This window comes from Choloepus didactylus, chromosome 15, assembly GCF_015220235.1.
Source record: "Choloepus didactylus isolate mChoDid1 chromosome 15, mChoDid1.pri, whole genome shotgun sequence".
Classification (NCBI taxonomy): domain Eukaryota; kingdom Metazoa; phylum Chordata; class Mammalia; order Pilosa; family Megalonychidae; genus Choloepus; species Choloepus didactylus.
In genome coordinates this window covers 68,420,691-68,443,445 of record NC_051321.1, presented here as the reverse complement: position 1 = coordinate 68,443,445, position 22,755 = coordinate 68,420,691, and the positions used below count along the sequence as shown (strand labels likewise).

General features: G+C 46.0%; 1 protein-coding gene across 3 annotated transcripts in view; it reads left to right on the top strand.

The window, feature by feature from the left end:
- Positions 1-14,365: 14,365 nt before the first annotated feature.
- The window catches only part of LOC119510209 (prosaposin), a 33,941-nt gene continuing 25,551 nt past the window's right edge, over positions 14,366-22,755 (top strand). For all 3 annotated transcript variants that reach the window (XM_037804414.1, XM_037804413.1, XM_037804412.1), the window contains exon 1: positions 14,366-14,494. In XM_037804414.1, coding sequence (XP_037660342.1) covers positions 14,455-14,494 — 40 coding nt within the window. In that variant the 5' untranslated portion in view covers positions 14,366-14,454. The remainder of the gene's footprint in view (positions 14,495-22,755) is intronic.

Below are 22,755 nucleotides of genomic sequence, written 5' to 3'. Positions count from 1 at the left end.
CAGAGGCCGGGGTTTGGGGCTCACTGCTCAGCACCCAGCAGGGAGTCAAAGTGTTTGCTGAATGAACAACAGGGTGGGGGTGACGGGTGGAGACCACCCTCCTCCCCTCAGCGGCTCTGTGTCCCCTTCTTTGCCACCATCTGTCTGTCCCTGAAATGTCTGTTAAGGATCTACTGTGCCCCAGAAGCCTAGGATCCAGGGGTGAGGGAGCTCCTGAGCAGGTACAGGCTCCAGGCTGTGTGTGAAGGGACTCTTCTAGGTGGCATGCGGGACCCCCCTCACCTGTGGGATTGAGGAAGCTTTCATAAAAAGGAGCTGGATTTAGATTTCACAGAGTCGAGAAGGAGTTTGTGAGCCCGAGAAAAGGGCACTGGCATTCCAAGCCTGAATCCACGTCTTCCCTCCTTCATTTAGTCCTTTACTCTGTCATTCTGCAATGTCTCTGGAGCATCTGCTATGTGCCAAGCCTAATGAAATAGGAGATACATCACACTTACTTACCTTCATGTGGAAGAGACAGTGAATAAAACGTATGATAGAATGCCAAGGACAACCCCCACCCATACACACACACACCCACAAAACCACTGCAGGGAGACAGATACAGAGCGAGGCCTCCCTGCCCACAGGGGCTGCAGGACTGGGAACCCTATACTCCGCTACGGTAGGAAGCAACTTTCCACACACAGTGCTGGCATCACTGCCTGCCCACCCAGGCAGGCTGTGCACACGGCTTCCGGATGCATGGGAGGTGTGCATGTAAAAGGACTTGGGTGGGGTGCAGTGTGCACATTGGGCTACGTGGGAGTCTGGGTTTGAATCCAGCTCTGCTGGGTGACCTTGGGGAGGCCTTTGCCCCGCCCCAGGCTGCCGGTTCTGTGGAACAAGGCCTGTGATCTAGCTCAGTCTAGAGGTCTCAAGGTGCCCTCTCAGCTTTGGGGGTTTCGGTTCCACTTTCCTTGGTCACATGGCTGAGTGCTCTGATCCCCAGTTGGAGCTCGAGCTCCCAGGGCAGGGACTTCAGCTTCTGTTTCTCATCAGGTGCCTTGACCCCTGTGTTGACTGACCCTCTAGCCCACCATGAAGCCTGGGGCTGTTGGCGGATGGGGTGACCAGATGCCCCGATCACTAGCAGAAGTGTTCCAGTTGGGGCAATAAATGAGATGGCTCAGCTCCCCTGAAGGTTGTAGGACCCACACCTCTGTCTCTGGAGGAGGACAGCAGGCGAAGGCCAGAATGCCGTAGTCTTCCGGGCTGGGCAAAGGAACTTGAGCAAGCAGTGCCATATCAGCTGACTCATGGCCACCCCTACCCCACCCTTGATGTGCTGCTGGGCCCTGACCTACCCATGAAAATGAAGGCCTGTTCCAGAAATGCAAGCTGGCCCCTGGCCTGGCGAGGGAGGGAGGCACACAGCAGCTTCCAGCCCTGCTGTGCAGCCTTGCCCCTGGGACTCCCAGAACCCAAGCTTCATAATCACTCCTCTTTCTTTGAGCCCTTTTGTCCTTGGGTAGAGATTAAATGAAAACTCAAATTTAAATTTTTCAGAATATCTCCTGGCCAAAGCCCAAAACAGTGGAAAAAATGTTGCCCAGGGAGTCTAGAAACTTGGGTTCTGTCCCCAGCTTTGGCCCCCTGCTGGGTGACCTTGGAGGAGTCCCTTGCCCTCCCTCTCTGGGCCTCAGTTTCCCCTTCCAGACAAAGAGGCATTGGACTAGGGTGCTCTCCAAGGGACTGTAAATTCTGTTTTAACAGTTGGTGGTGCCTTGGGGCTAGGGTTTCCTCACTGCATCTGTGTCTGCCACCCGGGGGCCCCCGTTGGGGTTCCAGTGAGTCCCCCCACCAGTGAGCCAAGGGAGACAGAGGTTTTCACCCATAGGTCCATATCTGTGGCTTAGCATGTGATCTGCTGAGTCACGCGGCCCACACAAGGCGTTTGCAGCTGTGCAGAAGGTTCTGTGGAGGCCAGCCCTGCGGCATGACTTCCTATGGATCCTGTGACCCAGGCTTTGGGCTGCGGCTTGCAGGGAGCATCCTCAGTGTAACCCGAGGCTGTAACCCGAGGCCAGCCCGTGGGCCTGGTGTGGAGGAGGGACCCAGAGGGGCTGCGTTTGCCCCGGGGTGGGGCTGGTGCTATCTCCCGAGTCCCGCTAAGTATGTCCTGGTTTATAGGGATAAAAAGCCACCACCCTTTTTAAAGTCTTCAGGAGGCTGGGAGATAAGGTTTATATCAAGTCCTAAGGCAAAAGGATTTTTATTCCCTCTGTGCTTTTTCACATTTTTTCAAATTTTGACAGTGAACATCTACTGCTTTGGTAATCAAGAAAAAAAAAAAAAAGACATTACATTTTAATACCATCCCTGAAACCATCAGCATCCACAACTCTGCCCATCTCAGGATTTTTTAATACAGATCCCAGCACTGTGGGGTGGAAAGAGCATGGACTTCAGAGTCAGACAGACCTGCCTGAGTTGAAATCCTGGCCCTAGCGTTTCCTAGCTATGTGTCCTTGGGCAAGTTTCCTAGCTTCTCTGAGCCCCATGATCCTTATAAAATGGGAATAATAGTAACCATCCATCTTATTGAGCACTTGCCATGTGCCAGGCACTGCTCTAATCACTCTACATGGTTATTTAATCCTCACATGGACCTCATAAGGAAGGTACTGTTATTATCCCCATATCTCAGATGAGTCAATTGAGTCAGGGATCGCCCAGGTGACTCAGCCCAGGTGGGGCTGAGTTGGGAGCCCAGGTCCTCCGACCTCAGGGCCTGGATGCTGTGTTCCTTTATTCCTACCTGGCTCAGGAGCTCACCATGAAGTTTAATTGAGATGCAGTGTGCAGCATGCACAGAGCCTTGCACATAGTCAGGCTGCGCTCGTATACTCACTCCTTCCTGGGTCAGAGTGGGTCCACATAGATGCCCAGTGACGCTGGGGACACCTGCAACGTGGGAGCAGTGGGCTTGGGGGCCACCGTGTCACTGTGGGGGTCAAGCTGGTTGGGTCCCGAGTGACCTGCTCCCCACTTCTCTCAGTCCCACTGGTGGTGGGGACACCACAGCTGGAGAAGGGCAGTGACATGTACAAGGTCATGCAGCTCAGCTGTGGTGACCAGGGCCAGAAACCAGGTCTTCTGCTTCCTACCCAGGGCCTATCTCAGTGGACCCCAACTTCCTAGACCAGAACAAGCCCCTGTAGGAAACGCAGGGGGCAGGTACCTGCCATCTTGAGACTGGATGTTTCCAGAACAGCTCCTCAGCACATGCTGGGCGTGGGGTGGCGGAAGCTGGTCAGGGGAGGCTCACGGGAGCACCTGCGGGTTGTGGGCAGACCAGAGGAAGCCAGAACCCCAGCCTGCAGCCAGCAGAGCCACTCCAGCCACCGCAGCCCCACTTGCCCTGCCACCAGCATGGGGTGAGGTAGCGTGGCCTTGAGGCTGTCCCGTGGTCAAGTTTCAGGGCAGAGTGGGCAGAAGGCTGTGGCTCTAGGAATGGGGGGAATCCAAAATTCTGGAGCAGATACAGTCCATCTGGGAGTGGGGGTCTGGCCTTTGGAGAACAACTGTCCCCTGGGATCCACAGGCTCTGGGGCAGTTTCCCCCACTTCTCCCACTTGAGGAGATCTCTTCTTCCTCTTAAAAAATAAGAGGGAGAGCAAAACCCCACCCCATAACTTGCCTGACATCCTCCTCCTCATGGTCCTGGTTTGCTGAATGCCAACGAGCCATGCACCAGGCCCTATGAGGAGGGGCCACTGAGGCTGGGAACTTGCCCAGGAGCTCACAGACGGTGCCGTTATCGACGGAGCCGGGATTGGACCCTAGGTCTCTTTCTCTGGACATTTTAGTGTCTGGATTGTCTCTGCATTTCAAGGAAATATTGTCTTGCCCTGTTTTTATAATATATATTTTTAAAACAGCTCTAAGATGACTGCATCGGTGACTTTCTGCCAGCTGCTGGGTCCGAGTCATGCGTGGGGCACCAAGCCTGCCAGGGGGTCTCCAGGTGCTTCGGGGTGTGGACTTCACCCACGGGGTAGACAGTCACTTGCAGTGGCCAGGTTTGTGTTGACAAGCACTGCAGGAAAATTCAGTTTCTAGGTCATCAGGAAAAGGTGAATGAAACTTTGCTATTGATAAGGATCGCAGAGCAGCTCATGAGTGGAGTAGAAAGTTGGGTGATATTGTGTGAACATGTGGGGGAGCCTCAGCCACCCCAAAGTGCATGTCAACTTGGACAAAGACACAAACACAGGGATGTGTGTTTATTCAGACAGCACCATCGCTAGGGCCGACCAGTACTCTTGGACCTTATGAGGAGGTGCCCACGAGGATTTCGATGTTAAAAATAAAATATGTAAAGATCACTAGTGCAGTGTTTTGAAATTTTATCGAATAAAGGACATTATTATAAAGGGATATTATTATTACAAAAACAATGTTATTGAGATGTAGTTCATATACCATATAATTCACTCACTTAAGATGTACAATTGACTGACGTTTAGTATGTTCAAGGAGTTGTGCATCCACCACCACAATTTTAGAACATTTTTATTACCACCAAAAGAAATCCCCACCTCTTAGCCGTCACCGCCTGCCCCACTTGCTTCACCCCCTGCATCCCCTGCGTACCTCTGACCTACTTTCTGTCTCTATGGATTCGCCTATTCCGTACATTTCATAGAAATGGAATCATACAATATGTGGCCTTTTGTGTCTGACTTCTTTTATTTATCTTACTGTTTTCAAGGTTAATCCATGTTATGGTTTGTATCAGAGCACTAACAAATATAATTATAGTTACTAAGTTGTTATCTAAATGCTTTCTAACTTTCTGACATATTGTAATGTAGCCAGAAGCAAATTTCTGTAACTATTGTAACTCACTGCACTGTAACCCAGATGCCTTGTTTCTTTAATGCTGATGCATTAAAACTGTTTAATCTTTACCCTGTAACGGGATAGTAACAAGACAACTCATGACTGGCCCCACTTGTATCCCCTTATCTTGTTTTGCAACCTTGAAGTCTGGTGCTCCTGCATGTAACCCCCTTAATGGTCATTAATGAGGTAACGTGGGTCAGCCCAGGACTGACCACTTTGCCCATTATCCTAAGCCTGCCCGCCCTTGTTTGAATGCTATAAAACACTGAAAGTGTTTCCAGTCTGCAGGGCAGATTCAAGGCCCATAGACCTTCTGATCTCCTTGCTTTGCTCTTAGCAATCAATTCTTTCTCTTCTCAAAATATTGGTGTCCACTGATGGACTTTGTGCACATCAGGTGAGGACTCACTTTTGAGCTGTAATGGTGAGGTTGTTTTTAAAACATTTTTATTTCCCACTTAAACCACTTTCCAGTACACAATTCAGTGGTGCCAGTTACATTCACCATGTTGTGCTACCACCACCACCATCCATTACCAAAATGTTTACTTCGTCCCTTTTTATGGCAGAATAATATTCGATTGTATGGATAGCCCACATTTTGCTTATCCATTCCTCAGCTGATGGACCTTTGGGTTGTTTCTATCTTTTGGCTATTATGAATAATGCTGCCAAGAACATTCACAAACAAATTTTTGTGTGGATATGTGTTTTTGTTTTTCATGGGTATATTCATAATAGAGGAATTGCTGGATTCTCTATTGTTTGACCTTTTGAGGAACTGCCGGACTGTTTTCCAAAGTGGCTGCACCACGTTACATTCCCACCAGCAATGTATGAGCGCTCCAATTTCCCCCCATTTTCCCCAACACTTACTGTCTTTGTGAATACAGCCGTCTTAGCGGATGTGAAATGGCACCTCATTGTGGTTCCCCCACTCACTGCCCAGCTGCAGGTAATATATATGCAATATAAAATGTCCCATTTTAACTTCTTTCAAATATGTAAGTCAGTGGTGTTAATCACTCACCATTTCATGGTGCTTTTGATCTGCTTTTCTCTGTTGACTAATGAGGTTGAGCATCTTTTCATGTGTTTATTGGCCGTTTGTACATCTTCTTTTTTAAGAGCTTTAATCTTCTTTCTTTACTTTTTGATTGGGAAATAATATTACATGGTTTGGATTCTAAAGGTTTAGTAAAATACCTCCCTTCTGGTCCCACCCTAAATCCTTGCAGAGACAGTCTTTGCAAATTCAATCAGATATGCATAAGTGTTCTTTTTTATCCCCCTTTTTGGAACACAAATGGAGCATATTAAACATTTCTCTGTGCCTTGCTCTTCCACTTCAAGGAGTAGATTCCAGGTGTCCTGACTTCAAAGCCAGTTCTCTCTCTGTAAGTAAAACTTTCAGACTTGGGTTAGGGGTTTGTTCTGGTTTGCTAATGCTGCTGTTATGCAAAATACCAGAAATAGATTGGCTTTTATACTGGGGCTTATTTGGTTACAAATTTACAGTCTAAAGGCCATGAAAATGTCCAAATTAAGGCATCAACACAAGTATACCTTCACCAAAGGAAGGCCAGTGGTGTCCAGAAAACCTCTGTTAGCTGGGAAGGCACATGGCTGGCATCTGCTGATGCTGGGTTGTGTTCCAGCTCCTCTCTCGGGTCCTGTGCAGTCTTCAAAATATGTCTCTGCATCAGCGTCTTAGGGCAGACTCTCGGCTAGTATCTCTAAAGTGTCAGCAGAAGTCTGCTTTCAACATCTGTCTCCAAAATGTCTCTCTTAGCTGCAGCACTGAGCTCCTTCTGTCTGAGCACTTTTATAGGACTCCAGTGATTAAATCAAGATCCACCCTGAGTGGGTGCGGTCCATATTGTCATGGAAATAATTCATTCAATGTTAACCACAGTTGATTGAGTCATATCTCTATGGAAACACTCAATCAAAGGATTCCAACCTAATCAACACTAACACGTCTGCCCCCAGAGGATTGCATTGAAGAACATGGCATTTTGGGGGACATAATACATCCAAACCAGCATAGGTTTGCACTCTTGGGGCAATCAGAATCTAGAGAGCATGGTTCACTCAAAGCTTTAACAGGATAAAGAAACTCTTGAGACAGGATCATACGTTACGATGACATCTCAAGGAGACCAGAGCTGCTGGCCCACTTGTTTCAAGGAGTCCCAGCCTGATCCAAGAGTTTTCACAGTCCCAGGTGGTGAAAATGGAAGTAGGTGCCATCATGCCTGGCCACAAGGCCAGCTGTGAAGCATCTTGACAGGGTGTCACAGTCCTGATGAAGTGATCATGGTCCGAGGGTCTTGGCCCACCTGACAGAGTGAGAAAGGTAAAGTTTTCAGTGCCCGGAGCTGGCAAAATTAATTAACAAACTTACAAGACTCCAATGCACAAGCCAGAGAAACAGTCCTTTACCTGGAGGAATAGGTCTGTCACCTGGACAGAATTACCTGGCCAGCCAAGCAGCACATTCGCTTTCTGTCATCAGGCCAGTCAGGCAAATTACAGAGTCTGCTCCTGAGCATTGAATTTGAACAAGGAAGGGTGGTTGCTTGATGGCATCAAGCCCTGAGGTTCATTCTTTGGGGTCTGCATGCTTTGGGGATAAGGTGAGACCCCAAGCCAGTGCACCTCTGGACAATTCTGGAGATTCTCGATGGAGGTGGCAGGGCATAGACTTCAGTCTCATACTATCTTCGGTTTGAATTCTGGTTCTTCTAGCTTCAAAGGTATGCTGGGCAAGTCAGCCTCCCTAAGACTTAGTTTCCCTATCTGTAAAATGGGGATAATCAAAACTTGATTTAAAGATTTAAGATAAGGTATGTAGAGTGATCAATAGAGAGCCTATTAGGTGGTTCACGCATGTCAATTATTATTATTATATAACATCACTTTGCTTTTTTGAGTCTTCTCGTTTTCCCCCTAAATTCCAAGCTCCTAAGGAGGACTCAATTTTTCAATATGCTAATTGTAGTTAATTTGATTATAGCCCAGTTCTTGCTGTCCTTTCAGCCTCAGGAACCATTTAGTCTGATCTCATTGTTACTGTTCCCCCTCCAAGCTTGGCCTGGAGCTAGGGCTTCAAGATGCTCCAGAAATTGGAGGAAGAAAGAGATCCCAGAGACTACAGGGTGCAGAGACGCTTCCCACAGGAGGCAAAATGCCTTGAAATGGGGGGAGGTTTTGGTAGGTTTTGAGATGCAGATATTAGCTGATAAATCCAGAGGACTAGAATACAGGAGAGCCAGATCTGATCCCAGTTCTGTTATTTACTGTCTTTGTGATCTGGTTAAGTCACTTCCTCAATTTGGGTTTCCTGAGGATCTTGTTTTAGAGTCCACAGATAGATGCTGGAGGTCTGAGAACCTCCTGAAACTGTGTGCAAAGTGTTGCATCTGAGCATTTTTCTGGTGAGTTTCACAGCTGCCATCAGATGTTCAAATGAGCTCTGACCTCATGCAATTGCAGGCTTTCTCACAGAGAGTGACTCAGCAGCTCCTGTCTGCTTCACAGCCCCTGCTGTTGCTGAGTCACCAACCCACACTCTTTCTCAGCAGCTCCTGCCAGGCCTTCCCAGACAGCACGTGATTGGCTCAGGCAGCCACAGTCCTGCCTGGAAGGAAAGGGAATTTGAGGAAGGGGAGAAGGTATTTGCAGGAGCACATAGACAGGAAACTATGTAGCTTATTTAGGGAATCACAGAGCATGTGGGTCAAGGTGGCTGGAACTGTGGGATGGAGGGCAAGGCTGGGGAGTTTGAGGAAACAGAGATTGCAGAGTTGGGTTAGGGCCAAGGCTTTATGTTCTGAAAAGAGATGGTCAGAGAAGTAGGACAAACAAGTGGGCAGGGGTGGTAGTGGTTTAGTGCAATACCCAGATGCCCCTTTCAGACTAAGGCTCTCATTCCCTGGCTGCTAGGAGGTGGCCTGCTGAGGGCTCCTGACTGTGCCCTCCAGAAATTACTCGCGCAAGGTCATACCCCCACCCCTGGGGCCATATTACCTCTTGTATAAAGGCCCAGCCTCCTTCCCTCAATTGAAGACAGCCCTGCGGGGCCATCCCGGCAATGTGGGATGGGCTGAGGCCTCTGGTGCAACTCCATCACATTTGGTCCTGAGAGCATGCCCCAGTAAACCTTCCACCCACAAATCTCAGCCTCAGAGTTGTTTCCCAGGGAGCCCTGCCCATGGAAGATGGCAAGTGTATATCAATCCAAGCGCCAACTTTCATCGGTTGGTAAAAGCAGCTGGGGGACTGCCTTGAGAAGGCTTCGGAAGTTGAGTTCTGTGGGGAGGGGGCTTGCGCCATCCCTGTAGGGTGGTGGGTGCTGTGTCACTGAAGCTGGAAGTGGGGACAATTGTAGGAAGGAGGAACAGACCCTCTGTCAGAGGCTAGAGAGAAAGAGAGATACCGGAGGACTTTACAATTCACTGTCTAATTTGAAAAAACCATTGGGTGGAGTGGAGGGCTGGGTCAGACTTGGGAGGGGAAGTGGGTGACTCAAGCGGGACAATGAAGGGAAGGTAAGAGAAAGCTCAGTGCCTTAAGTGAAGGTCAGGGGTGAGGAAAGACTCCTTTTAGGATTCTTTAGGAGAGACGTGAGCATATTTGTAACCTGATGGGGAGGAGTCAATGGCAAGGTGGAGACTGAAAGGCAACTGATGGAGCAAAGTGCTACAGGGAAGATATTAAAAATATTTAACAATTGGTAGCACCAAACAATCAGAATGGACAGAATATCAGCTCTGTCCTTGAGCTCAGAGGAGAAGATAAGCGAATGCTTATCTTAGTGGTTGAACTTCAGCCTCATAAAGAGAAAGGACATTTCCACCTCAGAGACAGAAAGGAAGGGATAAAGTTGGAAATGAGAAAGAAGTAAATAAAGATGAGTTGAGGGCTTGAGCACTGTAGAGGAGATCTGGAATGTAACAGAAAACTCAAGTTACTGAAAGCGTATATAAGATATGAGTTCCTTTATGTAAACAAAGTATGGAGGTGGATGGTCTAGAGCAGGTATAATCATCAGGGACACAGTCTTCTGTCTTCTTGCTCTGTTATCCTCAAAAAATCTTCCATCTCATGGTACAGGAAGGATGCTTGAGCTCCTGCCATCATGCCCACATTCTAGCCAAACGGGAAGAAGAAAGGGATTGTATCTGGGTCTTATATTTAGCTGGTACACAGCAGTACAGCTGTACCAGAAGTTAAAATATTGAATTTTTTTTATATCAGTTGATAAATAGCTCATCAACTGATGCTCACCCCATGCAGTCTTGGCCACTCTGGCTCCTCCTCTGGGACTACCCACTCCTCGAAGACAGCAACCTGGCTTGGTTGGGGTCTTGTAGGACATTCCTCCAGCACTATGGCAGTATCGATTGTTGAATATTTCAATTTTTCACTGGATTTCTGCCTTCCTTTTAAGAACAGTACCCAGAAGTCACAAAATGGACAATTGTTCTTTCATTTCATTGGCCAGAATGTAGTCCTATGGTTACACCTAACTGCAAGGGAGGTGACTGGGAAATGTAGTCTTTATTCTGGGTGTCCATGGACCCAGCTAGAAATAGGGGGTTTGATTACTATCAAGGAGGAAGGGAATGGGGAAGTTAGGAAACAATAGCAGCGTCTGCCACAAATGATGGCTAATTAGTTGCTAAGCAGCACAGGGGGCAGGGTTTGGTGAATTCTGGCCGGGAGCAGTGATTTCTCTAGCAGCCCAGGGGAGGTGGGGGTAGAAGAGGAAAAATCAGAAAGTTTGTCTGCCTAAGGCTGGGAATTGGAAGAGAGTGGACTGGGAAGGGCCAAGACTTTCTTGAGTGGTGGTCTGAGGAGTCCACACTGGGCCAGAAGGCCACGCAGGTGTTACCCTCAGAAAATACAGTCCTAAATAGTCAGGCCTATCTGATCCCACATCAAGCAGAGAAACAAGTCCCTTTGCTTTGGTGAGAAGTGAGTTTATTGAAGATGCATCAACAAGGAACTGGAGGCAAAAAAAACTTTCCAAGACCAGTTCAGAGTGAGAACAGTGGTTTGGGCTTTTATAACCCTGAACAGACAAAGAAATGGCCAGAATCCAGAAGGAAAAAAAAGGGAAAAAAATAGAAGACAAAAAGCTGTTTGGTCATATCTCCTGTTATCCTGAACTCCTCCCCTCACTCAGGCTTGTTTTTCAAGAAAAGAAGGCATTGGTTATGGATTATATTCTCCTGCAGGCAAAGCTGGAACAAAGAGCAAGTTTTTCTGTTGTTGTTGAGATGAGAGCAACATCAAATCATTTTAACAAGGGCACAGAATGCTTAGAATAACTCAAGGCTGCTTGAGTGAAGTGACCATAAATTTTTTTTCTTTTTTTAGACTATACCAAGCATTTTCCAGCTAAATCATTATACTGAGTATTTTTTCTACTTATTCAGCTATCACAGGCAGGAGGGCCTGAGAGGTCTTACTGAGGAGGTTGCTGGAGGGGGAAGGAGCCTGAGCAGGTGGGGAAGCGGCAGTGTTTGGACATAGAGACAGGGCCATTCTGGGACATGAGGCCATTCCGGGGTGGCTTTTGGGGAGCCAGAGTGGAGCTTTGGGGCCAGGCAGGTGGGCTGGGCCTTCACGGTGGAGGCCACAGCTGCCTCTGCTGTTTGGTTGTAGAAACAGCACCAGATGGAAGCTCTCTGGGGCCAAAAGGGGATTCATTAAAAGGAAATGGCAGATGGTGAGAGAGGAAGGGGTGGTTTCAAGAGGTCCCAGGGACTAAAAGTAAGAGTCTCATATGGAACTGGGACCCAGAACTGGAAAGCTGCCAGGAACCCTGCTAGGGTCTCTGGTGTGGCTATTTCTGAAGAAAAATATCTTTTTGGTTCCCTGAAAACTTGAGCTTACAGCAGGGTAGAGGTGAAGGGGATTTTTTTTTTTTTTCCTCTTTTCAATTTTCCTGTGTTAATTTTTTTCTTTAAAAATTATAAAGTAGTGTGTAGACATTGTAATGCATGGAATAATGCAAAGATGCATCAGCCCAAAGTCAGTAGGCTCTCCCACCTCCTATTCCCTGTTCCTCTTTTTACTGAAAATCTTCCCACTTCTGAGAACCACTGGCAGGAGGGCCGGGGCTCCCTCAGGGCGCCCCTTCTTCTGTGGTGCCGCCTGAACCAGATGACCCTGAAGCTCCCTCCTCTCAGGCTCTGCGGTCCCCTCTGGGAAGTCAGTTGCAGGGTTTGAACTAGGACATGGGGCTCTGGGCCCTTCCCCTGTCCATATTTTTTGGAACCTGCTTCCTTCTCAGGCCTGTTTCACACCAGCGTTTGCAGCCTCGGTCTCGTGCTTCAAAGCTGCATTGAGCTGGGCCTGGTTTCCTTAGTCATTCTATCATTGTTCAGTGTCTGGGGTTTTTCCAGTTTCTGTTGCTATAAATGGCCCTTCTGTGAACACTTAGGATAAAATACCTCTTAGCTTCTGGATTCTTTCCCCACAGGGCATCTAGCCAGGGAGGGTATTACAAGGTCAAAGGCTACGAATAGCTTCATAGTGCTTGTTGCCTGTGCACAGGTGGTTAAAATATTTTCAGAGGATTTAAGCCTCCACTGACTTGGTGAAAAAGTACAATAATCCACTTACTGCTTTTATATTCTTGATTAAAATTCTGGCCTTACAAGGTTCAGGAGGAGACAGAGAAGTCAGCTTATTACTGTTACGTTACAGGTGAAGAAATTAAGGCGTCAAAAGTTCTTGTCGTAAACACTGAAACTCCTCTAGTCATGAGGAAGGGAGTATTCAAACAGAGGCCTGATTGCTGCAGGCTGTGTGATCAACTAGCTCTGAGTTCTCTTTAACACTGTGATCTTCAGTTTTCTGTATCTGCAAAATGAAAGGGTATGCTCTGAAGGTCTCTAAGAATCCTTTTGGCTTGGAGTCCTGTAACCTGTGCACAGAACACCGGGTGCGTTGCCTTCTCCATCAGCAAGGAGCTGGGGGGAGGAGGGCTTGTCCTAGAGCCCACCTCCACTGCCTTTATGTGGTTGCTGGAGTGGTCTGCTCCAAGCTTGTGCCTAGCCTGGGGAGGCCTGCAGATGGGGCAGCTGGTCTTGTCCCAACTTTACTCAGCTCCTTCCCTACCTGTAGTGACCCATCGAACATTCCCCAATGTGGTGCACACTTCCTCATCCAGCTCCCTGGGGGAAGAAGGACCATTTGTGTGGGAGAATGGCTGGGGAGGAGAACCAAAGTTTCTGAGACCTGTCTGTGAACTATTCCTCTGAGAAATTATTGCAGACTGTGGGAGGTGGGAGAACCCTGGTTTTGTCCCTCCTGGGTCAGGAGATCTGTGTGACCTTGGGCAAATGCCTTTCCCTCTCGAGACCTCAGTTTCCCCATCAGTACAATGATGGAATGGGACTGGATGACCTCTAAGGGCCTGCTCATTGTTGAGATTCATCTTCTTTCTTTCCCTTGGAGTTGCCCTAGAGTTTTAAGGGTATTGAAGTTGCAGGAAGCACATAAAGATATAATCTGGGTTGTTCATCTCTGCTAATCTTATATCTTGAAGGTGATATGGGGTTTCTTGACCCTGATTATTTTGCAATGGGTTCCTCATTGCTCTGTCTTGCACAATCGATGGGGAGGGGGAGGGGAAAGTGACAATGGGGGGAAGCTCACCCCCTTTGCTCCCAGCCAGGCCTGGGTGGACACAAAGCATATCCTGACCCCCAAGCATCTTGGAACCAGACAAAGTAAGCCATAGGTAGAGGGTGAGGAGTTTTATGTGGGCCACTAGGGCCTTTCGTGTTCTGGAGTGAGGTGAGGATAGAGGGCTGAGCTGCGTGTTGCTGTTTCCTTCTCCAGCAAGGCCCCTGGCCCCTTTTTTATCTGGGTTCTCAAATTCAGGCTTTGCTTCTTGCCCCCTTCTCCAACGGCTGAGGCACTTCCTATTCTCTCCCCACCTTACTGCTTAGTCTCTTTCCTGCATTACTTCAACTCCAAGCAACAGTTGGGCAACCATAATAGAGCGTTGGGAGGAGCTGTATATGATATTGAAAACCCAGTCGGTGGGTCACAAGAGCAAGGGAATGTTAAGAGGGAAAAGCAGGGCACAGAACGTAGCTACAGGCTGACGGCAGCCAGGCAAATAATAATAACATGATTTAGGTGACTTGCGGGTCAAGTGACGAGATTAAAACTTGACCGTGAGATCTTGGGTAAGTCATTAACCTTTTGGAGTCTCAATTCTCATCTCATCTGTAAAAATACCTACCTCACAGCAAAAAATGTGAGGCTTAAAAGATACTTTATATATATAATCCCTAAGCGACAGTCAACTAACACCCCTCCCCCTTTTTCCTCCCCTCCTCCTTTCCACCGCCTCGTCGCGCAGGCGCCCTGCGCGGCGCTGAGTCAGGTTGCGGGAGGAGCCCAGGCAGGGCGGGCCGCGGCGTCGTTTGCGCCTGCGCAGTGGGCGGCTTCGGGGCGGCTTCGGGGCGGGGCAGGTTTATATTGGGGAAGATCAGCTGACGTTCTGCATTGCAGACTGCGGAGCCTGCTTGCACGATGTTCGCTGTTTTCCTCCTGGCTAGCCTTCTAGGCGCGGGTAAGCCCCGGCACTCCCGGTCTGGGGAAGGGGTCCCCCGAAGAATGCGGTGTCCGGGTTACCGGCTGTACGGCGCCTCACGCGTCAGCCGGCTCCCCAACCCGTGTTCGCGAGGGGCGCGCAGGTGCGCAGGCGCATGCGTCGGGCCGGGCCCCATAGGGGTGGTCGAGGGGGCTGGAAACCGACTGCCGAAGCTTCCCGGCGTGGCCCGGGGGCGACTGGGCGGAGCGGGTGGGGCCGGGGAAGTGTCAGGTCCCTCAGGGCCTGGCGTGGTGCCTGCGCGGCTGGAGTCTCCCGGGGCCTTCCCTCAGGTTGCCCTTCCAGCCATTGGGGCGGGGTGGCAGGCGACGCCTTCCGCAGCCTTGTTGTGCCTTTGCTGGGCGCACGTGATCGAGATGGCCTGGAGCCCCCTCTAGCAGGACATAATATTGGCCCTTGACCTCAGTTGCCCTAGAATTTTAAGGGTATTGAAGTTGCAGGAAGCACGTAAATATATAATCTGCTGTTCATCTTTGCATATATGTGTTCACTCCTAATCTTACATCTTGAAGGTGACACGGGGTTTCGTGGTGGTGATTATTTTGCAATGGATTCCTCATTGCTCTGCCTTGGACAATCAGAGGTCATTGCCCACTTTTAGCAGTGGCCTTTATTTTTGGGAAAATGTAAGTACTTGAGAAGCTGATGTGTTCAGACAATATTCTTATACCTCTTTGTTGTCCTGAAATAGTGCTGATGGGTGTGAAAACAACGTCGGTTAAGAAGGTGATGCTTGGGAACCAGCTGCACAGCCTACTTGGAGTTAGAAGGGGCCCTCTGCCCTCCCTCTGCCCTCCTGCCCTCCCTTTGACAAATTCTGTACTGTCACATGACTTCCTTCATTTTTCTAACTCTTGCCCTCATATTTTCACCTTGTTGATATCAAGGTAAAGAGAAAAGGAGTGGAATTGCATAATTACCAAAATTCTGTACTTCGATCATTGCAGAGCCAGATTATGAGTTCTTTACTGAGAGATTATGATTTCTATACTGAGAGGTTATGATTTCTATACTGAGAGAATCCCAAGTCTGGGTCTCTGAGTCTTTGATCTATATCCTCTGAAGAAAATAAAACCTGGTCTTATTTAGCTTCACAAACTTCAAATGTTCAGTACTAAGTTACACCGTTTCTTAGTAACTAATTTAGGGGCTAGCTTCCATTCTAACTCATGCAGCCTCCCGGATTTTAATAAACAGTAACAGTAACAAGGTGGATGACAGTGTTGGTAATAAACCAAAAAAGAAGATACTTAATTACGGGTGAAATAGATTGAAATTTTTTTTTTCTCATGTCAACTTTCAGCAACTCCCAAGAACATCTTGACCTTCAACTGAGCTCTTTGTTTTACTTGTAGACTATGAAATTGATCTGCTTATAAAGATGACTTTTGGTTTTATAGTTAAGCAGTTGACACTGCTTGTTATTCCATGGTCTGCATAATAATCTAAAGCTATTGTCTATATTGATTCAAAACAATTTTTGTTGTACGGTATCAAATAATTCATGTTGGCAGTGAGTCATTCTTCACAAGACTTTTAGAATTGTTGAGTCACTCAAATCACCTAATAAGGGACTAAATTGTTTCTTTGGAGATGTACAGTCTACCTCTGGTATATAGGATTATGCCAAGGTTGTGCTGATCACACGGTGTGTGGGTTTGCCTTGGTAGCTTTGGCCCTCTGGTTGTATTTTAGAAATGTTATTCCAAAAAATTCCTACTAACATTGATAGCGTATTTATTACTAAAGGTCCGTGGTGACTGCAGTCAGTGCTCCCTCGGAGCTCTTAGAACTTGCCATTTCAATATGGTGCTCCTTTCCTGTTATAATGACCATCCTGATTGTAGAGTTATTTTTTTAACCTATCCAAAAAAAAGAAAGTGAAGTGATGGTATAAGGAAAGAATTGGAGAGTACCTAATTCAACTTCTTATAAAGGATAAAGACACGGAGGCCGCCAGGGGTGACTCGCCCAAATATTTGATAGGCTATCTTGTGGGGAAGCTAGGACTAGAACCCAGGACTCCTGGTAGTGCTTGCTCTTTTCACATCCCTCCACCAAGATGTACCTCTTATTAATGGTTTAGTGAGTTGTAATTTACATACTGAAAAACATGCAGATTTTACCTGAAAGGCTTGATGGATTATAACAGAGTGAATATACCCACGTAACCAGCCGCCAAGCCAAGGTCCGGGAGTCTGCATTACCAGCACCCAGAACCCATCCACTGCCCTGTTTTACTTGCCCCAGAGGAAAGCACTTTGTTAACTTGTTAACTTCTTAACACCATAGGTTGATCCTGCTGTTTTTGAACTCTGTATAAATGGAATCATGCAGTAAGGACATACTTTTGAGTTGTTCCCTCTGGTGGAAAAAGGCAAGTTCTGTATTAATGAGGTGATATATGTGAAGCGTATGGCACAGTGCCTGACAGGTAGAAAGTGCTCACTGAAGCATAGCTGCCCTTACTCCTAGTTTTTGTGTAGTGGCTAATCTCCTGAATGGTGTTTGCGCACCATTGAGGGGGGAAGGTTCTCTAGGGAATGCGTGGATGTATAATTTGTTGACTTTATTTATTTTTTTATGGGAGACATGACTTAATGATCTAGCCTTCTGAATATCAAGAACTCCGTGGCTCACCTGCCAGGAATTTTGGATAACTCCCTGTTTATCAATAGTAAACCAGTTTTATTCAGTGGAAACCACAAAGGTGGTTTTTTGTTTGTTTGTTTGTTTTGTTTTTTTAAATTAACTAATCAACACATTGGCAAGTCTTTACTTGCATTTTGGTGAATAGCTGCTATGAGAGTGGAAGGGTGTTGGCTTGAGTGGAGTGGATTTTGGTAGATCAGAGGAAGGGGGACTTGCTCCTCTGTTTTCTTGGAGTATGAAACTGTCATGGCCATACAGCTGGCTGGGGCCTGAGTGGAGCGGGAAGAGGCAGGCTGGGGAAAGCCCCTAGTGAGGGATGGGAAGTTCTCTAGCCAAGACCAAGCCACTTGGACAGTGTGTGGGGGGAAGCTTTTTTTTTTTTTTTTAATTGCAGTAACATGTGCAACATAACATTTCCCGTTTTAACCACTTCCAAGTATACGGTTCAGTGGTGTTAGTTACATTCACAGTGTAATGACCATCCACACACTCCGTTACTGTGGCAGCTCTTTGAGGCAGGTTCATTCTAGGTTACTGGCTAACAGGCTCCTCGCCTACTGTCTGTCTCCTGTTTGATTTTGCCACCAGAAAGGAGGGCTTAGATTTTCAACAGAAGAGAGTACTAATTACATCGACCTGATTGCTTTTTTTTTTTAATCATTTTAAAGCAATGATGATAAAAATAGTGATTGGGATGAAGAATTTGGCTGTTGCAAAAGTACTGATTGCTTTATTTTTAATTCCTTGAAGTTCCAAAAAAATCTGGGTTATGGCCTGTGCACTCAAAAAAAATAAAAAAATAAAGAAAGAAACTATCCAAATTCCATGTGTTCTTGTGTAATTTGTGATTCTTTATGTTGGAACTGAGATAATACAGTGGAATAGAGGTTTAACTTTATCGTGTCTCATATACTAGCAGTATGACCTTGGCCAAATTACTTAAACTCCCACATGACTCCCCTTTCCACGTCTGTAAAATGGATTAATCACCGTTCTTATCTCGTCAGGTTGCTGAGAGGCTGTAATAACAAGATGGTATATGAAAGGGAGGTGTTTGCTAATGTTCCACTAATGATAATGCTGCTCCACTATTGTATTTGTCAACGTCCTTGTCCACTAGTACAGCGACTCTCCTCTGCCCTTGATTTTGTGATTTCCCCTGGTCGTCTTTCATCTCAAAGATTATGTCATAAGTTTAACAAGCAAAGCAAAATTAAATCGTCCTGTAAATAGATACTCCGAACATAGTTACTGGGTCACGTGAACAAACCAGGCTAGGCAGACAGCAGTTTGGAGGGTATTGGGAGTTTATACTCTAGGCAGGCAAATTAGGCTTACCTACTAGGTCATTCTGATACTGGAGCAGCCAGCAGATCTCCTGGTTGGTTCCTGGTAACCTGACTGCTCAGGTTCAAGGCCCATTGTCTTAACTGCAGGACCTGGGGAGAGTGTTCAAGCCCTCCAGTCCACAGATGGAGGTGAGCTCTTTAGTGCAGAATAGAAAGGTGCTCTAGTAAACAAGTTCAAGCAGTATAATGGTGTGGAGAAGAAAGTATGGCTCTCTCCCACTGCTGCCCTCCAGGCCCCCCCAGAGACAGCCAGCCTGTTAACCAGCTCCTTGAGGAGCCATCCAGGGGTACACACAGGTGGCTGTGTGCATGTGATTTCCTGTTCATTTTTCTTTTGAACACAAATGGTAGCATAGTTACACTGCTTTGCCCCTTTTCTGTTTTCTAAACTGGAGCATTTTAGGCATCCAGAAAAGCGGAAGAGTAATCCTCCTGAACGCCCATGTATACAACACCCAGGTTAATAAGCAGAACCTAGTCTCCCTCCATAGGGAGTTTTCTGGGCGTGGTGTTTACCATCATTCCCCTGTAGGTCTTTATACTTTTCTACATCTAAGTGTGTATATGTATGTATAGTATGTATGTATGTATAGTCTTGTTTTGCATATTTTAAACATTTTACAGATGCTGTATATATTCTCAGGTTAGTTTGTTTTTGCTGGTGAGGTTCATCCATGTTGTTATATGTAGTTCTGTTTCATTCATTTTCACTACGATGTAGTATTCCATTTATATCATTATATCAATACTCCATTTTATTAATAGACATTAGATTGTTTCCAGTTTTTTTTTTTTTCTGTTACAAACTTGCTACTGTAAACCTTCTTGTACAGGTCTCCTTTGTACATGGACACAAAACTTCTCTAGGGGATATACCCAGGAACACAGTGGCCTAGGGAGCGTTTTCATATTTTCAACTTAACTAGAAATGGCCGAATTGTTCTCCAAAGTGATTTGGCAGTCTATATTCCCTCAGAATATAAAATGTCCAGTTCCTGCACTTCCTCATTAACATTTGATGTTGTCAGACTTTAAATTTTGCCCATTTTATGAGAGTAAAATGGTGAAGTTGTTTTCATTTTCCTTTATTTTCTTAAAATATCTTGGAGATCATTCCATGCTAGTACAGACAAAGCTAGTAATTTTTTTTTAACTTTTAAAATACTGGAATAATTTTAGTTTTACAGAAAAGTTAAAAAATAATACAGAATTTGTATATCTCTTTCACCCAGCTTCTTGTACTGTAACCACTGTACATTTGTGAAAATGGAGAAAATAACATTGGTACAGTACTGTTAACTAGACTGCAAACTTTATTTGGATTTCACCAGTTTTCCCATTGTCATTTTTCTTTTCCTGGATCCAATCCACTGTACCGCATTGCATTTAGTCGTGATGTCTCCTACATCCCCTCCTACCTCCCAACTGTTGAAAAAATAGTGCAGAGTGGTTTGTTGTGTGGCTGTATCAAATTAGTTAATGTCTCATGGACATCTGTGTGATTTCATAAACAGTGAGATGAATTCTAATGACATTCCTAAATTTTAAAATTGTGAATTCTAGCTGTATTTGGATAGGTACTCCTTTTGAGAAGAGGTTATTTATGTTAGAGGAAACTTCATAAATAAGATTGGAAGAGAGATGCTATAGAAAGTTTCTTTGACGAGTCTTCGTGATCACAGTGGAGAAAACAAGTCCTTTAGCAACTGTGATGGTGCACTGCTCTGCACCTGTAGGTCTCATCCAGGCACTGACACCAGAGCCAGGTGGCCCTTTTGCACTGGGAATAAAACCCAAAGTTGGTCCTGCAAGGTTGCAGGTCATCTGGCCCTAGCTGCCTCAGAATTCTCTATCTCTTGTTGGGGCTGCTGCCCAGCCTCCTGGACGGAGCCTGTGTTGTCCTTCTCTCTGGAGCATCTTCCTCCCCCAAATAATGTGGTTGCTCCCTCTAGTCATTCAGGTCCCTGCTCGGAGGCAACCTTAGCAGAATTCCCTTACTGCTGTGTCTCAAACAGCCACGCCACCGTGCTCCAGCCTTGCTCTTTTTCTCTTCTTAGCACTCACCACTGCCTGGCATAGGATGGTATTTGTTGTCTTGGTCACTTGCTGTGTCTGCAATGTGTTACCTGTAGTAGGTGCTCAGCACTGGTAAATGAATGCTGCTGGGAGATGCAGCAAAGTAGGCTTCACCTCAGGAAAGTCTAGGTAGGTTGGTATGTGTGAAACTTAAATGTTAGCAGTGCTGAGTCTTTATCACAGTAAAGCCTTTTATTTACTGAAATTAACTTTGAAAAATTGTTTTTTTTTTTAAATTCAATTTTATTGAGATATATTCATATACCACATACCATGCAGTCATAGAAAGTGTACAATCAGTTGTTCACAGTACCATTATATAGTTGTGCGTTTGTCACCAAAATTAATTTTTGAACATTTTCATTACCACACACACCAAAATAATAAGAATAAAAATTAAAGTGAAAAAGAATAATTAAAGTAAAAAAGAACACTGGGTGCCTTTTTCTTTTCTTTTTTTTTTTTTTGCCCCATTTTACTCATCCATCCATATTCCACGTTGCCAGGGAGATTCACTCCCCTGGGTGTCAGATCCCACGTAGGGGGGAGGGCAGTGAGTTCATCTGCCAAGTTGGCTTAGCCAGAGAGAGAGGGCCACATCTGAGCAACAAAGAGGCATTCGGGAGGAGGCTCTTAGGCACAATTATGCAGTCCTAGCCTCTCCTTTGCAGCAATAGTCCTCCCAAGGGCAAGTCCTGTGATAGAGGACTCAGCCAAACCAAGAGTGACTTTGGGCTCAAGTGTTGACCTTTATAATAGTTCATGTCCAGGTCACGGAGACCCTAAGCCTGCTGGAGAGGATTTATATAGGTGGTAGGGACAGGAGACTAACATAACTTAGGTCTTCCTCCTGACTCAGGTTTGAGGTAAATATGAAAAGGGAACCAGCTGTTGTTTGAGGAAGTTTTTTCCCCCACCTTTTGATTCCAGAAGTTGATTGTTCCTAAATGCCTAGCCTAGTCATTCTTAAACTTTTTGGTCTCTGGAATTCCATACACGCTGAAGATATTGAGGACACCAAAGAACTTTTGTTTATATGGGTTGGATCTATTGATATTTATCATGTTATAAATTACAAATGACAAAATTTGAAAATAATCATTTAAAAATAATGGTAAACCCATTACACATTACTGTGAATATTTACTTTTAATGAAAAATAACTATTTTCCTAAGCAAATACTTGGTCTGAAGAATGGCTTGTTTTACATTTCTGCAATCCTTTTAGCCTCTAGCTGGATTCCCAACAGCTTCTGCATTGTCTGTTATGTGTCATATACCTCTGGAAAATTCCACTGTGCATTTGTGAGTGAATGGGTGAAAAAGGCAACTCATGTCTTAATATTATGAAAATAACTCTAATCTTGTGGACCCCCTGAAAGCATTTCTGGGGCCCTCAGGGTTCTTTGGACCACACTTTGAGAACTGCTTGTATAGCTGGTTGGAGGGAACTGTGGGCACAGTAGCTGACACCATGTACCAGCACTGTTCTAAGTGCTTTTTACGTACATCAATTGGTTGAATCCTCACGACAGTCTTCTAAAATGAGAGCAACTAAAAGCACTGCTGGGAACGTTGTAATATCTTGCCCTAACCCAGGCTTTGGTCTGATTAGATTTCAGTCTTTCAGATGAAGGCATTAAGAATTGTACACATTGAGAGTGTGGAACTAAAATAAGCCAAAGGTGACATTTATAGTAGACACACTCACATGTATCTTAAACTTCTTAGTCCATAAAAAATCATATGACAAGTAGAGCATACTGAAGTCCCTGGGTTGGCAATGGGACATGGCTGCAGACCTGCTCCCTTTCAGCTGTCACTGCATGTCTAGAACCACCTCTGCCCACCCCCCTCCCCCACCTGTGCCTGCTCAGCTGGTTGGAACCCGGACAATCCTGCCAGGGTTTGGGTTTTCATGGTCAGATGTTGTGGCATAATCTTATCTAAGGTGATTTAAGTTCATGCCTGATCATCACCTGATTTGTTGACATTTAGAAGAAGAGCTTTGTTTTAGCAGAAGTTTTTGTTGGACTGGAGTGTTCTTGAAAGTACCAGCTAAGATTTTGTCTTCCCCAAATGAATTAAGCTCATTGCATCACAATCTAAAAAGATTGCCTTCTTGCTCCCCAATCTCTCGGTCAT